This window comes from Schistocerca cancellata, chromosome 2 (genome assembly GCF_023864275.1).
Source record: "Schistocerca cancellata isolate TAMUIC-IGC-003103 chromosome 2, iqSchCanc2.1, whole genome shotgun sequence".
Taxonomy (NCBI): Eukaryota; Metazoa; Arthropoda; class Insecta; order Orthoptera; family Acrididae; genus Schistocerca; species Schistocerca cancellata.
Window position 1 is genome coordinate 857,414,841 of NC_064627.1, and position 17,338 is coordinate 857,432,178.

General features: G+C 42.0%; 2 protein-coding genes across 2 annotated transcripts in view; one reads left to right on the forward strand and one right to left on the reverse strand.

The window, feature by feature from the left end:
* Positions 1-6,053: 6,053 nt before the first annotated feature.
* On the reverse strand, positions 6,054-10,848 carry LOC126162791 (60S ribosomal protein L37a). The gene is made up of 3 exons (XM_049919510.1): positions 10,715-10,848; positions 10,291-10,419; positions 6,054-6,238 (listed from the first exon to the last, which is right to left on the reverse strand). The coding sequence occupies exons 1-3, from the start codon at positions 10,715-10,717 to the stop codon at positions 6,092-6,094; spliced, it is 279 nt and encodes a 92-aa protein (XP_049775467.1). The 5' UTR covers positions 10,718-10,848; the 3' UTR covers positions 6,054-6,091.
* Positions 10,849-11,170: 322 nt separating this feature from the next.
* The window catches only part of LOC126162792 (ATP-dependent DNA/RNA helicase DHX36-like), a 254,109-nt gene continuing 247,941 nt past the window's right edge, over positions 11,171-17,338 (forward strand). The window contains exon 1 of the mRNA XM_049919511.1: positions 11,171-11,350. Coding sequence (XP_049775468.1) covers positions 11,278-11,350 — 73 coding nt within the window. The 5' untranslated portion in view covers positions 11,171-11,277. The remainder of the gene's footprint in view (positions 11,351-17,338) is intronic.

Genomic DNA, 17,338 nt, shown 5'->3' on the forward strand with positions numbered 1-17,338 from the left:
TTCAATGGACCAATACATGTAACTTAATATGCTTGATGTCAACATGCAGGCCATATTTATTTTATGTAGTTCATGGTTTTCCTCCTTTGGAGGTTATAAAAATAGTGTGTGCACGTGTCACACACACACACACACACACACACACACACACACACACAGAGAGAGAGAGAGAGAGAGAGAGAGAGAGAGAGAGAGAGAGAGAGAGAGTGTGTTACTCACTCTGTGCTCCACAAAGCCTATGACGCCATTACCCTGTTGTATTTCTAATGTGGTAATTATAGGATATGATGATGGAGATCAGGACATGTAGGGGTGATATTATAGACCATCATTCGATATCAATGAATTGTAAGTATTTTCCTTCTAAATTTCTTTGTGCAGTCACCTGCGCGGTGGCAGTGTAGTCAGCTTCCGCACTTTATTGACCTGCAGGGTGTGATTTGTGCTTTTACCAATTGGGGGGGGGGGGATGTCTTAGGGGATTAGTAGAATTATATATGTTACTAGCTTGGACCGTGGCGTTACGCATGGTTAAACAGCTATTTATAAATAGATGTTAATGCCGAAACTCACTATCCACGCGTATGCACTATCAGAAAAGCCATCCCTTGTTATATCTTTAAAAGTACATTATAGGTAAAGTTTATTTACAAAATCATCTACATACAGGTATACGAGAGGAATTCAAAAAGTAGAGGCACATTTGTGAAAAGCTGTACTTATTCTGATGAACTGAAACATATTAATAGTAAGACTTACTACAAACTTTCAGTGTTCGGCTCCACAAATTTAAATTATATATAAAGATTTACTCCAGTGTGTGGGAAATAAACATCCCAGGTTGGGATGCATAAACTAAAACCAGAGGAGGGGATGGTCTGATGCAGGGGGGGGGGGGGGAATCCCCTCCTACAAATCGCACACTGTTGACCTGTAACCTAACCTGCAGTTCAGCCGCCCATATGTTATTCGGCACCCTGTGAATTCTGGACTTGGTAAATACATAGAACTAAGGTTTTGGAGAGGAATTCTGGTTCTACTAAATAATGCAACACAGCTCTGATAAAAGCAATCATATTCTAGAGACTCATTGGCCTCAAAATCCTTTATTACAAACAAGTTGCAAAATCTTAATTTGCACGCCAGAATGTAGCCAGACAGATATGCCCCTCTAAGTGGGTTTAAGACCACTGTCAGATACCAATTGCCTTTGGTTGTTGTCTTAATCAGGCTAATCCTAATCCCAATTGTGATTGTTTCATTATCATTCACTCAGCTGCCACACAGGTCTTTTAGTGCACAAGGCCAAGATCTTGTATTACTGGATGCCACCAAACTCAGTCTTTACTTACACTTGATACCCCAAATAAAAATAAGCATGGTCATAACCAATTGGTCATAATGATCACTGGCAGAAAACAAAAACAGAATTGCAACAGCAGGAGCGAGTATAGTAGCTGTCTGTTGTGTTGTTGCATGCACTAAGCTTTGCTCAATTAACTATTTGTATCTATATCTCATTAATTGTCATATAATAAGATAAACATTCATTCACAGTCAAAGTAACTTCACCACCTACGCGAACATTACTTTGTCACGGTCTTATGCATCTTTACTGCTCCCCGGTCTAACCACTAGTCCTCAACAATGGCAAGCTGTGCACTCCTTCTCCCCCACTAAACCGCTTGTGATGTCAACCACCATCTCTGACCTCAAAACAGACACGTTTTACCTTACTTATACTTACCCTCTTGCTTTCTGCGCAAATACACTTTTGATTTACACTCTTCTGCAATTTTAACTCCGGTCCTCTGCTCTAATTTAAAAGTTTTTTTGCAAACGAACTACTTTTTTTACCATTTGGCAGCCTCTGGTTGGACCAGTCCACCTTCTTCATCCCCAACGGGTGTCTGCCTGTGGATGCTGTGTCATATTTGTAAGCTACCTCTGACTTTTCTGTGTCCTTCCGCTTTCATGTTCTTGCAAGTAACCATGCTGGCCTACCACGCCCGTCTCAGCTCTTATTGTAAACCTTCAGTACACTACCTCAGTTCTGGCCGTCCATCTGTCTGCCATCCTGCTGTGTTCTAATCGGTGCTCGCTTAATTGAAAAGGCTAGAACTGTAGTTTTATTGCCCGTACAACAACCTCATATTCTTAGGTATCACATGAAGTTCTTAAAACTGTTGCTTACCTGAAGTGTGGTCATTGGTGCACATCACATTGACACATTTCATTTGTGATCAACAGTTTCCAGATACCTGGCTGAAAATGACTTACAAGTTCATGGCGCCCTCCATCAGTAATGCTGGAATTTAATATGGTGTCGGCCCACCCTTAGCCTTGATGACAGCTTCCCCTCTCGCAGGCATGCATTCATTACGGTGCTGGAAGGTTTCTTGGGGAATAGCAGCCCATTCTTCACGGAGTGCTGCACTGAGGAGAGGTATTGATGTCAGTCGGTGAAGCCTGGAATGAAGTTGGCATTCCAAAACATCTCAAAGGTGTTCAATAGGATTCAGGTCAGGTCTCTGTGCAGGCCAGCCCATCAAAGGGATGTTATTGTCATGTAATCACTCCGCCACAGGTCATGCATTATAAATAGGTGCTCGATCGTGTTGAAAGATGCAATTGCCATCCCTGAATTGTTCTTCAAAGTGGGAAGCAAGAAGGTGCTTAAAACTTTAATGTAAGCTTGTGCTGTGATAGTGTTGCACAAAACAACAAGGGGTGCAAGCGCCCTTCACGAAAAACATGACCACACCGTACCACCACCACCTCCAAATTTTACTGTCAGCACTACACACGGTGGCAGATGACATTCGCCGGGGATTCACCATACCCACACACCCTGTTGTGTACAGTGATTCCACAAGTTTTTCCACTGTTCAACCGTCCAATGTTTACACTTCTTACACTAAGTGAGGCATACTTTAGCGATGTGAAAATGCATGTCTGGTTCAGCTTCTTGTCTTTGTAAATAACTCATATAAAATGAAGAAATCCACATGTATGGCTTATGAGCAGCCGCTCGACCATGAAATCCAAGTTTTCTCACCTTCTGCCTGTCATAGTACTTGTAGTGGATCCTGATGCAGTTTGGAATTCCTGTGTGATGGTCTGGATAGATGTCTGCTTATTACACATTATGACGCTCTTCAACTGTCGGTGGTCTCTGTCAGTCAATAGATGAGGTTGGCCTGTACGCTTTTGTGCTGTACGTGTCCCTTCACGTTTCCACTTCACTATCACATCGGAAACAGTAGACCTAGGGATGTTTACAAGTGTGGAAATCTCGTGTACAGATGTATGACACAGGTGATACCCAAGCACCTGACCACAAGTACCTGGCAGCACAATGCACAAATATATGCTTTTGAGGGTGTGCAGATACTTTTGATCACATGGTGTACATATTGAAGACTAAGATTCTTGAGAACGTGGCAAGTAAGTAAAATTCTGACAAAAGGGGAGTTACGTGAGCTCTATACCTCTTCTACTAAATGTTGTGGGCAAACATATTACAACTTCCCAAAATTATCTCCAAAGTGACTGCAATGAGAAAATTAGGAGCTAATATGAAGATTTTTACAGAGAGAGAGAGTCAGCACCAGACGTTCCATCTTTTATTTTCTCAAAAAGCAAGAAAATGTTCTTCTGCGATTTGTGTGTGCCCATAAATAGATGGAGTGATACCTTAGCTGGTAGACTAAATTTACATTTACATCTATATCTTTACTTCACAAGCCATCATATGGAATGTGGCAGAGGGCATCCTGTACCTTTACAGTAGTCATTCCCTTTCCTATTCCACTCACAAACAGAGAGGGAGAAGAAGACTTTTTACTCCTTATAAGCACTAATTTCTCCTTTCTTATCTTTGTGGTCTTATGCGAAATGTATGATGGCGACGGCAGAATCCTTTGGCGGTCAGCTTCGGATCTTGGTTCTCAATAGTTTTCCTCGAAAGGAATAGTCTTCCCTCCATGGATTCCCATTTGAGCTACCTGATGAGTAATACAACTGCTGGGGGAAATGAAATACCATGCGAAGGGACTCTCATGATCAATTAAATTAATTATTCAATGAATTTGGTATCAGTGTCATGCCGCCAGGTTGTAGAAGCGAAGATGGAGTGCCAGAATCGGCTGTACCTACTGTGTCAGCTGCTGTTTCGTTTTGCTTCCGTAGTGACGTCTCTGTACCAGCCAATCACAAATCCTGAGTAGGGAACACTGGGACGGTGGCTCTGCTGGTATGATGTAGCCTAGGTTAACTTAGATTGTTTTTCCAATACCGCCATTTAGTTTTTGTTGTCGTGGTCTGGCTGCTCCATGGACTTATTCTTCTGACCTCGTATCAAGCCAGGGTGATGCTGTAAATGTGCCTCACTACCTACAGCAACTGAATGACGAACACATCTTCAAAGCTAATTATCTGTATTGTTTCTACTGCGAAGACATCAGTAACCCAAACACATCGATCAGTATGTCTGTCCAGATAGAACTTAAGATCTAAGATCCACAGTCTTCATTTGTCTTGACTTTGTAGACTGTCTGCTCTGTTATGCTACACACAAGTAGCGATTGTGAAGTGACATGACAAAACTGCTTGATGCACACTTTTGCACACGCCCTGCACATATTAGGATGTGCGCACATTTTTTGCACACAAGTTGTCAACACGCTGTGCTGATAGAAACAAGTTGTAAAAAAAATTTATTTTAACGTTACTTGTAGCTTTGTGTTTCAGCTTCATGGGGAAGAATCCATCATCCCACGAATGGTTATTCTTTTGTAATATTCACATTTAACTAAGACACTGAGTAAAATTGGAAAAGTTTGCAATGAAAAATAGGGGTCACTATGATTTTGCGATTGGTGCATATTACTCTAAGTGTTGCTGCGCGTGAAATGTAGCTAACATATTGAATTTTTCTTTAGACTTGGAAGGTGGTCTATATACTTACAATCTCGAGAAAACGGATGGTACGAAGTGCATTCACTCCTGACCTTGCATGTGAGAACGAAATTTCATAATCCCTCATAATTGTGAATGATAGAACACAAGAAAGAGGATTTTGTCGAATGGTTAACACACAGAACTTTATTTTCAGTTATATAGCAGAAGCTATAGTTTAATTTTTTTTTTTCAACCTAGAACTTTAATCTTTAAGAGTCGTTAACAGCTTGTGGAAAGAATTTCCTAGTATGAAAATAAATGTGCTGCTTCTCTTATGTTACTGCAAACTGGCGTAATGAGGCTTTCCATAAACTACTGGCCTCTCTGGTTGCCAATTGCTTGTTTAATGAGACACACTGTTTTAGGATTCTGTCGCAATAGCTAGTGCAAAGTGAGTTTGTGCAACTTGCACTGCGTTTTGACAAAACAAGCACAATTAAACCTGTCGAAAAGAGAACTGGAGCTGTTACTCATTTATGATAATGGATCTTCGAAACAGAAAAGTAAATAATGAGTAACTGGAATGGAAACTTGCCAAAGGATTTTCGTCCTGCTCTTGATCTAAGCAATACAAAAATAGTGACGAGTGTTGCCTGCAGCTGCAGGCAAAGTGGCGCACATGCCAGATGCTGGCTACCTACCTATGGCTTGCAAACTGACAATGTGTGGCTCACGAAAAGAGTCATTCAGGAAAGTATAGAATTGATGCAGTGCACACCACAATGGTTAGTGTACTGTCTGATGCTGGGAACATTGCGCGTGACAGGAATTCAGAAGCTAGTGCAGTGTGCCTTGTGAGGGGAGGTTCAAGTCAATAGAAAAATGTTATGAATTTAGCCCAGCCTTTGTCAGCTATACATTTCAGCATATTAAATATATCAGATCACCACACTCTTTCCAGATACTGAACATCACAATTGCCATTATCTGTGTACAGGGAGATCAGAACATAGCTAGTCAGTTCCAGATACTGGACTGCAAACTTACACTTTTGAGAAGTAAAAACGTCTTTCCTACAGCTTACTGAAGAGTCTAGGTAAGTAGGAACTTTCAGCATCGGGAGGGCGAGCAGATTTATTTGAACACAGTAATAAATAACAAGTTTTTATTGAGTCCTTTATGAATACATTCACTGCTCTTTAGTTTCACGGAGACGTCGGACTGCAGACCTCACTGTAGCTGCAGCTGTTGTGCTGTACACCCACGCTCCACCAGCCACTGTCCTCTTGCAACGCTTGCACGACCAGATACCAACACAACTCCTCTTCATTGCATCCTGAAATAAAATTTTAAGCTCTTAATAAATCCCGACATCACACAATGATGCAATTAATTGGCTTTTGAATATGCCCAAACTTTTGGAACAGCAGCAATTCATCGAATGGGAACAATTGTATGCTATATTCCTTGGCAAGAACAAGATGGAAAGTTACTGATGTGGGGACAGTAAAGGATAGCAGTAATTTATGTAGACATCACTAAAAACTAAGCAAGAAAGAGAACACAAAATAACCACTTTATTTACATATGTGAATGGATAGAAGAGGGAGGAGGAATGCAGCCCAGGCTGCTTATGATCATAACGACATAAAAAGAAAGCTGAGCAGAATTGCAATGTAGTAACCTTGGCCTTTGATTTGAACAAATGCCTACCCACTCCTTTTCTATGCTGTGGTGTGGAATTTTACAAAAGACAATGTTGGACCTTCAACTTTACCATCTATGTAAAGAGACAAAGAATGTTCTCCAGTATGTTACAACTGGAATGAAAAAGTGGTGGAAGAGGTGGCCAAGAAATAGCTTCTTGTCTGTAGGATTATTTGATGAAGCTGGCCGACGAAATTGTTGAGGTACACATGTACAGTGAGTCATGTGCCAGACAAAATAGAAATATTTTTGTTGCCATCATGTTTCTGAGAGTAGTGGAAGAATTTGAAGCCAATTGGAAATCAGCCACAAGTTTCTTGAAGTTGGAAATACTCACTTGGAAGCTGACTGAATTCACACAGCCATTCAGAAGACAAAGGAAACAACTGTTGAAGTAGTAGAAATGCCAAGAGACTAGGCCAAATTAATACATATGGTTCCCCGAAAGCCATCCATAACTACAATAGGGCAGGAAGATAAGGACTTCTACAACTTTAAAGACTTGATGAGAAGTCATTATCTGCACAAGAAAATTAACACAGAATGGAATCCTATTGCTTGGATAAAATTCATGAAGTATCATTCAGGTATGCCAGGAATTATCTCCTACAAACACAGTTACTCCTCAGAAGAACCATTCAAGATGATAGATCTGAACAGAAAAAAAAACTCGACACTTGTCTATGCCAAAACTTGTACCTATTTCTGATGCCAGCATACGCATTTCACAAAATAAATTAAAGGATTTCAGGGATCTACTTCCATACATCAATGTAAGCAGTCATTCTACATGCAGTTCCTCAATCACCAGAGTCAATAAACAGTCAGATGAAAGATCAACAGATATCTTACGAAGGGAAGGATGGCGATGATGACGACGGAAACGAGTGATATTTTTTTTCTCTCCCCTTTTACATTAACAACCGTAGTGTATGCAAATTATTTGTCTGATATTAAGAAATGTGAATAAACAGTTTCCCCCGATTATGAGACCAGTGTTTTCATGATTTACGGTGATAAATGTGATTTTTGGAACATGTAATAGTTGCTATCAGTTATTAAATTCTTAAGAAATGAACAAAGTGATTTAATTAACGAGTACAAGGAAATATTTATCTTAAAATTACCTGTTTCTGGTTATTCAGTGTACCTGACCCTGATGTCCAAACAGCTGAAGTCAAATAACGTAAGAGAGTTGATGTTGAGAAGGGCCAATGTCCTCTGAAGTCCCTTAATTTTGAAGTTGAAAATTCTAGAAATTTATTATTTAAAAATAAGCTTTAGTGAAGCTGATTTACTATAATGATAGTAACATATAGCCCCAAATATACTGTTAATAGTTGTCAGAAAATTACAGAAAATACTCAGAAGCTTCTAACATAAAACTGAGATATACTTGACATTGGCCCTTTTAGAACCAAGCCACAGAAATATTCCAGATGTAAAACAGTCCCTCATTCGGACTGCTGAGGACGATTTATCAGGAGGGACAAAACTGGAATTCTACACAACAGTGTAGAACATCAGACCCTTTAACCAGGCGGGTAATTAGAAAATTGAAAAAGGGAAATGGCTAGATTAAAGTTAGATATAGGCTAGTGTGAATTAGTTAAGTTTGATGGCAGCAGGAGCAGAACTTCCAGTCAGGTGAATGCAGGGTTATAAATATGAAGTCAAATAGGGGTAATGCAAGAGAAAATTTAACACGAATGTGGATAAGCTACTGTGAACAACATAGTGAATGCCTTACTGCAGCCAAGACAGACATGAAGCCCACACCCAACAATGTAGTAGATGCTAATAAGCCAACCAACACCGCAGATGAAGGGATTGAAGAAGTGCATGATGAAATAAAAGAAATTGTTCATATAGTTATGGGAGATGAAAAATTTTTTAAAGCGATGGACAGGCATTCGATAACAGGAAAGGATGAGAAGGAAAAGTAGGTGAATATGAACTCAGGGGAAGGAATGGACGAGGAAGTTACCTGGCAGAATATTGCACAGAGCATAAATTAATCATCACTAACACTTTGTTTAAGAATCAAAACAGGTTGTATACACAGAAGAGACCTGGAGACACCAAGTGGTTTCAGATATGATGGTACGACATATTTAGAAAGCAGATTTAAAATTATAAGACATTTCCAGAGGGAGATGTGAACTCTGGCCACAATTTATTGGTTATGACTGTAGATTAAAACTGAAGAAACTGCACAAAGGTAGGAAATCGGGGTGATGAGACCTGGATTAAAAAAGGGGTTGCAAAATACTAACACAAATTCGTTACAAAAGCATGGAAAACTGGTAGAATCCGACTTTGGGGAAGATCAGTATGGATTCCGGAGACGTGTAGGAACACCCGAGGAAATACTGATCCTATGACTTATCATAGAAGATAAGTTAAGGAAAGGCAAACCTATGTTTATAGCATTTATTGACAAAGTTTCTGACAATGTTGACTGCAATATTCTCTTAAGACAGAGGCAGCAAAGGCTTGGAAGAGCAGTCGAATGGAATGGACAGTGACTTGAAAGAATGATATAAAAAGATGAAAATCAATAAAAACAAAACCAGGATAATGGAATGTATTAAATCAGGTGATACTGAAGCAATTACATTAAGAAACAAAACATTTAAAAGTAGATGGGTTTAGCTATTTGGGCAACAACATAACTGATGATGGTCGAAGTAGAGGTGCAATGGCAAGGAAAGCATTTCCGAAAAAGAGAAATTTGTTAACATCAAACAAATTTTAGAGCCAGGAAATCTTATTTGAAAGTATTTGCATGGAAGTGAAATTGGACAATAAACAGTTTAAACAAGAGGAGAGTAGAAGAAACTGAAATGTGGTGCTACAGAAGAAGTCTGCAGACTGGACAATTACATTAACGAAGAATTGAGTAGAATTTGAGAGAAAAGAAATTTGTGGCACAACCAGACTATAAGAAGGGATTGGCTTGCATAGAACATTCCGAGACAGCAAAGGTAATTTGCAAGAATGTCTGCCTGTCGAAGATGCGAGCTCCAAACAATAGATATCAAACTTACAATTGTAAATTGATCATGGGACTGTGGTGACAAGTTATTTCCTTTATAGTTTCCTGTATAGTTGCAAGTATTTTAGTCAATGTACCACAGTAAACACTGCTCATAACTCCTGCCACCAGTCACATGATCAAGTCAGAATCACATGTTCAATGTCTACCATTTGGAGCCCCAGGCTTTGATAGGCAAACATTCTTGCAAATTACCCATCAAAAGGTAACCAATTTAGAACTGGAAGGAAGTGTGTGTGTGTGGGATTGGGAGTGTAAAAATCGTAGGGAAACAAAGAGATGAATACCACAAGCAGGTTCAGAAGGCTGTAGGATGCAGCAGTTACTCAAGAGATGAGGCCTGCACAGGCCAGGAGCATGGAGAGTTTTATCAAACCAATCTTCAGATTGAAAACCACAACCAGACCAACAACAAGGAACTTACACGAGATTAATGGAATTATGGAACTATGATAAATGAAGCATTGAACTACAGTGCAAGCCACTGCACCTTGCCTGTCTTTCCAATTTCACGAAACGAGTAGTTATATAACCTACTGCTTCACCATAGGCTACTGGATTCTATTACATCAATCTGTGAATGGATGGGTTTGTCGTAAAAAGCTCAACATGTTTCATCTTACCTTTCCACAAAAGGTGCAAGTGTATTTGGAATGCTGCGTAATTTCCATCTTCTTAACCATCTTCCTAAGAGAGGCACCATATCTGGTACCGTATTTTCCGGTGATTCCAACCTTCTTCGTGCGCTTCGCCTGAAATGTATTATTACGGATATTAAAACTGTGAGCGTTTCGCGCCCTTATGTTTGCACAAATCAATTCCTTTAGAAAAAAAAAATCACAATGCTGATCTTGACATTAAGATAATCTCCACTGCACTATTTTTGGGTAAATACGCTTTTCCCACTTCAGAGCAAAATAGATGTCTTCAAAATAAACAACAATTAAAGTGCGATCTTATTGGATATAATGAAACTAATTCTGTACAAAAAACATAATTTGATATTGCAGAAGGATGAAGAGGATTTTTACAAAATACAATCCCTACCATTTCGCTTGTATGATCACGCTTCCAACACCGGAAACAGAAAGGTTATGGGATTCGTCGCAGAAAATCAAAGACTTTGTGTGAAGTCGCGTATTATCCATACCTCCATGGTATTATCAAAGTTCATATGTGAAACCCCTTCGCTACAAAAAAAAAAAAAAAAGCCTTTTACAAGATTATTTCTACGTTGCAGTGACAGTAATATTAATGAAATTTGTAATCAGTGTGTAGAATGAGTACTATGTTTTATAATAGGTTAAAGAATAATTTTTTATTTAGCAAAAAAAAAGAATTTAATTTATAGGATTACTGAAAGGTAATGGAATTTGTGTAAATTTGTATATTCTAGCTCTTTTTATATTTCAGATTTTTAAAAGTATCGCTATAATTATTTTATTACTATGTTAGCTGTCGTTGAGCAGAATAGCAGATCTCGTTTGTTGTCAGCATCTTTGAAGATGCAGACAAGTGACAACCCGTATCAATAGTATTTGAAAGTGCCAAACATAGGATACATTTCGTGTGTTGTGAATTTTGTGTAATGTTTTTTGATTGATAAACATATGTATCGCCGAAATAGACGTGGGGGTGGCCCGAAGTGGTTTCGAACAGGGGATCGTAACAGACAGGAAAGCGGTAAGACACTGTTACTAAGTTTTAGTTTCTAAACTCCTGTCTTCGTCATTGTTGATATATATTTTCGATAAAATATGAGTCATATTTAATCGTGATATTTGTGTGTAAAAAAAAACCTTCAGTTTGCTTTATACTTGACACATTATCAAGTATTTTATGGCAACGGTATTAAGGGGTTCTAAGCAATAAATTTGCAATTACGGTAATTTTAAAACTTTGCATTGTACTCAGCTGTTGAGAGGAAAATTGGGAAACTTTGTGATGGCAAGTAAGTGAGGTAGAATTTCAGAATACTGCATGTACTTAGTTGACAGGCAAAATAAATTTCTATCTGCTGGTCAGTTTTAGGGTAGTATAGTAGTGGTCCATTTCACTGTAATCTGCCTAACGTTTCGTCCAGAATGGCGTTGGGCAGCTTGTCAAGTGCTCTTGGTTCTTCTATCGGATGTAGAGAAACGTTCGGTACAAGTCTTCAGCTTTGACTGGTGACATTGGAAACATGCAGCAAACGCCGTAAACCATAGGGCGACTATTACGTGATGTTGATTTTTTTCAAATGGGCTGACCTACAGATCATTCTGTAACTGCAGCCAGTTTTTTGTTAGTGTCAGATTCCTTGGCTTCTCCTACTCTCAACCAAAGCTTCATCTTCCAAGCTAACCTAGGCCTCAGGCAAAGCTACAGATCAGTCTGTCACCACATCCAGATATTTTTATTGTCACATTCGATGGCTTTGCCAACTAACAATAAAACCATGCATGTTGTTGTTGTCTTCACGATTTGATGCAGTTGCCCATGATACTCTACCCTGTGTTAGCCTCTTCATTTCTGAATAACTACTGCAACCTAGCTCTCCCCCCCCCCCCCCCCTCCTTCCCCCTGGTACTAAAGTGGTTACTCCTTGATGTCACTGAATGTTTCCTATCAATCAGTCCCTTCTTTCGGTCAAATTTTGCCACGGATTTGTTGTGTTCCCAATTCTGAATTCTATTAAGTATGCGCTCATTAATTATGTAGTCTACCCATCTAATCTTCAACATTCTTCTGTAGCACAACAGCCGTCCGTTGTGGTCGAGCGGTTCTAGGTGCTCAGTCTGGAACCGCGCGACTGCTACGATCGCAGGTTCGAATCCTGCCTTGGGTATGGTTGTGTGTGATGTCCTTAGGTTAGTTAGGTTTAAGTAGTTCTAAGTTACAGAGGACTGATGACTGTAGATGTTAAGTCCCATAGTGCTCAGAGTCATTTGAATCATTTGTAGCACAACATTTCGAAACCTGTTCTCAGAAAAGACATCCTGAAACTTAAATCTATATTTAGTGTTAAATACCTCTTTTTCAGAAGTGGTTTTTGTACCATTGACAGTCTACATTTGATAATCTCTCTCTGTCGGCTATCATCAGCTGTTTGGATGTCCAAATAGTGACTTTTAATTTTCTTGTTTCCTAATCTGATTCTCTCAGTATCACCTGATTTAATACATTCCATTATCCTTGTTTTGCTTTTGTTGACTGTTCATTCCTTTCAACTCTTAAAAGTCCTTTCCTGTCTATAACAGAATTACAATGGCTTCAGCAAACCTCAGAAGCTTTTATTTCTCTCTCTGAAGTTTAATACCTACTCCAAATTTTTCTTTGGTTTTCTTTACTGTTTGTTCAATCTACAGATTGAATAACATCAGGGTGATTCAAACAACCCCCCCCCCCCCCAGCTCAGGTGTTGTAATATGTCAGAACGACTGAGTGGTACGGTTTGGGAGAAAGGGATGACTTACGCCGAAGCGGATTAACACAGGCAAGTGTGTCATTGATTTTATTACATCTAAGGTACGCAGCGGGCCTTCTACTGAACTTGGCGATGGCGCCACACATTGTGCCAATGCCAGAGTCTGCAGCATTAGTGCTAGTTGCCCATCCTTGTGGATGTAGCAATCGACTCGCACCACGGCTAAATGGCTGCCGCGTGCATTAACTGTGCCCGTGGCCCAGAACGCGGCTTACTGATCCCTCAAGCGTGACTCGTGGACTCCGTGTACGAAGGGAAGCAGACAACCGCTGTCTTTGTAGTGAGCCTTACCAGCTCTGGCAGCTTGTTCAGTGCCGCTGACAGCTCTGCGCTCGGGAGGCCGCAAGTACGGACCCCGGCCCCGCCCCTTTCTACAGCAGCTCGCAGTCCACCAGATGATAGCACCCACAGGGCGGAGGCTATCGACCCTCTCAGTCCTCACACCAATGTAGCTCCAAGGTGCGATGTGCCCCACCAGAGCAATGACGCTTGTGTGCTGTGGAGCTTGGAGGTAGCTTCAGCGGGCCGGCTGTCGGCCGATATCCATCACCAAAAGGTGGTCATGGTTGACCAGCAACTCAAATAATAGTTATCCTCTCCGGTTTTTGATGCGGACAAAATGGTGACATGACTGTCTGCTTTGACCCTCCAGGCTTGCTTATGTGTCTTTTCCTCCACCTCTGAAATGGTTGCTCTGGAGGAGAGAAGTGGAGAGCTGTTTGATAATTACAGCGTCAGCTTTCCTCAGCCTGCTTCAGCCCCTTCATGCAGGTTACTAAGTCTCATCTGTGTATGGTGTTGTAAACCTGCCTCACAGAATCGTTTGCAAAATATCAACATCCCCCACACCTATCATCCGGTGTGCCAATCAGTCCCTCAATTAGTACCTTCCAGCTGTAGCTGTGCAAAATTTACAAGAATTCCCTAAATCTTTGCATGTAGTTACTTGTGACGCAGCAAGGGATAGACTACAGCAATGTCTCACTCCCTTCTCAACCACTTCTTCCCTTTCATTCACCTTGACTCTTATAACTTCTGTCTGGTTTCTGTATAAGTTGTAAATAGCCTTTTGCTGCCTGTGTTGTACCCCTGCTATCTTCAGAATTTCAAAGAGAGGATTCCTGTCAACAATATCAAAATCTTTCTGCAAGTCTGCATATAATATAAACATAGGTTTACTTTTCCTTAACCTACACTATGTGATCAAAAGTACGCAACACCTGGCTGAAAATGACTTAAAAGTTCGTGGCACCATCAATCGGTAATGTTGGAATTCAGTATGGTGTCTGCCCACCCTTAGCCTTGATAACAGCTTCCACTCCCCCCTGCGGGCCCAGGGGTTAGAATAGGCCCGAGATATGCTAGCCTGTCGTAAGTGGCAACTAAAAGGAGTCTCATACCTTTCGGCATTTGTGATGGTCACCTGTAGTGTTTGACCTCCATTTTTCAAAATTTTCCTAAAGAGTGAGCCAATGGGGGAAGGGCACCTTACATGGTGCTTCGTGTCCACAGTGTATTGAGTCCCGCTCATCCTCCATCCTCTTGAGCGAGGACACCTTCCTGGGTGTGTTTTCCTCCACCCACTATGCAGTGTCGTTTTCTGCGACAACGAGGACCATGGAATTCTTTGCCCCTCATATCCAACACAATAGCCAGTTCGTTGTGGTGTGGCCACCACGTGCCCTGTTGGTTGTAGCCCCCTGACCACACAGGGATCGCTCTGCTGATTCCTGTGCCGTTAACTCCCCATGTATGCCAAGGAGTAGATGCCCAACACCCTGGGGCGTAGGAACTCCCGGCAATAGCCATCCTGCCAGGTGGCCTTTGCTGCGGCTGGGTGGCGCCCGTGGGGAGATCCCCTGGTTGGTGTGGGTGTCATCAGGGTGGATGACATACATTGAAGCGTAGTACATCATCTCTTCCTGGTGGTCAAACACCAGCAGTCTCTAAGCGTTCACGGGCTCAATTCAACCCGCAGAGGTATGACCCCAAATTGTTCCCCTCCCTGGTCACACCGTGGGAGGAATATCAGGCTAAGGATGGCAGCAGCTCTTATTCCCCCCGGTACCTTGTATGTTTAAGAGCTGATGGGGAATCTCTCATGACGATGAAGCTTCAGTTTTTTGTTGAGCATTTAGAGGACAAATTTGGGGAGGTTGAGGGTTTGTCCAAAATGAGATCTGGGTCAATCTTGATCAAAACAGCATCCTCTGCCCAGTCACAAGTGTTACTCGCTTGTGACAAGTTGCGGGATGTTTCTGTGACCATCACGCCCCATAAGAGCTAAATATGGTCTAGGGTATCTATATTTCACAAGAACCTTCTTTTGCAGTCCGGTGGTGAGCTGTGCATGCAGGGTATGAAAGATAATGAGGTTGCCACCAGTGCCTTCATCGTGGCCATTGAGGTTGATGCATTACCCGAGAGGGTCAAGGTGATGGTCTACCGCTGTGATGTAAAGCCCTATATCCCTCCCCCAGTGTGGTGCTTTAAATTCTGGAAATTTGGCCATATGTCTTCCTGCTGTACTTTCAGCATCACATGTCGAGATTGCGGACGTCCATCGTATCCCAATACTCAATGTGCACTGCCTCCCAGCTGTGGACAGCACCATTCACCTTGCTTGCCTGACTGCAGGATTCTCCAGAAAGAAAGGAAAATCATGGAGTAGAAGACCCTGGACCGACTGACCTACCCTGAGGCTAAGAGGAAATTTGAATGCCTACATCCTTCATGTATGACATTGTCTTACGCTGTCATTGCAACAGTTCTACTCCCATCAGCTCCGCCCAACCTCAGTCACCTCTCAGGAGCGGAAGACTACACCTGCCCCCTTGATGGTGGGGGGCATTTCCGTCCCTGTTGCTCCTGCACCACCTACTTAAGGACAACACCTCCCAACCATCAGGGACATCCATCCCCACTTCTAAGCCTGAGAAGGGTAAGTCTTCTTCAGCTTCTCTCACTAGGAAGGGGTCCCTTGGGTCACTCCCTTCCCAGGTTTCTGCTAGTGGGAAAGATGACACCCACCAGTGGCTGAAGAGCCCAAAAGCAGCTGGTCGTAGGGTTTCACGCTCCTCCTCAGTCCCGGAAACTGAATTAGTGAAGTCCTCCCAGCCAGGGAAACCCAAGGAGGAGCGAGACAAATCAAAAAAGAAGGTCCCAAAGACCAAGGGAATTGTGGTGGCACCCACACCACCACTACCTACAAGCTCTGCATCTGTGGATGAGGTGAGGATTCTGGCGTCTGCTGAGGACCTAGATCTCGCCTGACCCTCAGACACGATGAATATAGACTGCTCAGGCAAAAAGTTGGTAGCAGCAGGTGACCTTGAGGTGTAAACTACCTCATTGAATGTTCCATGATTTCCATCTCACGATGACGTCATCCTCCAGTGGAATCACGGCTGTTTTTTCCACTGTCTGACTGAACTACGGCGCCTATTAAGCTTTACACCTACTTTCTGCCTTGCCCTCTAGGAATCCTGGTTCCCGGCAGTGCGGACCCCTGCCCTCCGTGGCTATAAGGGATACTACAGCAACCATAGCGACTATATTCGAATGTTGGGTGGAGTTTGCGTTTACGTCCTAAACTCAGTCTGTGGTGAAACTGTGCCTCTTCAAACCCCTCTTAAAGCTGTGGCTGTCAGAATAAGGACAGCGCAGGAAATAACTGTCTGCAATGTATATCTTCCTCCAGGTGGTGCAGTATCCCTGAATATATTAACTGCACTGGTTGGTCAACTCCCTAAACCTTTCCTACTTTTGGGAGATTTTAACACCCATAATGCCTTGTGAGGTGACACCGTGCTTAAGGAGGCAGAGATGTCGAAACTTAACTGTCTCAGTTCGACCTCTGCCTCTTAAATACTGGGGCTGTCACACATTTCAGTGTGGCTCATGGTAGTTACTCGGCCATTGCTTTATCAGTTTGCAACCCACGACTTCTCCCATCTATCCACTGGAGGGCACATGATGACCTGTGTGGTAGTGACCACTTCCCCATCTTCCTGTCACTGCCCCGGCGTCAGGCCCACAGACACCTGCCCAGATGGGCTTTAAACAAGGCAGATTGGGAAGCTTTCATCTCTGCTGTCACCGTTGAATCTCCCCCACACGGTAACATCGATGTTATGCTTGAGCAGGTGACTACAGCAATCGTTTCTGTGGCAGAAAGCACGATCCCTCGTTCTTTAGGGTGCCCC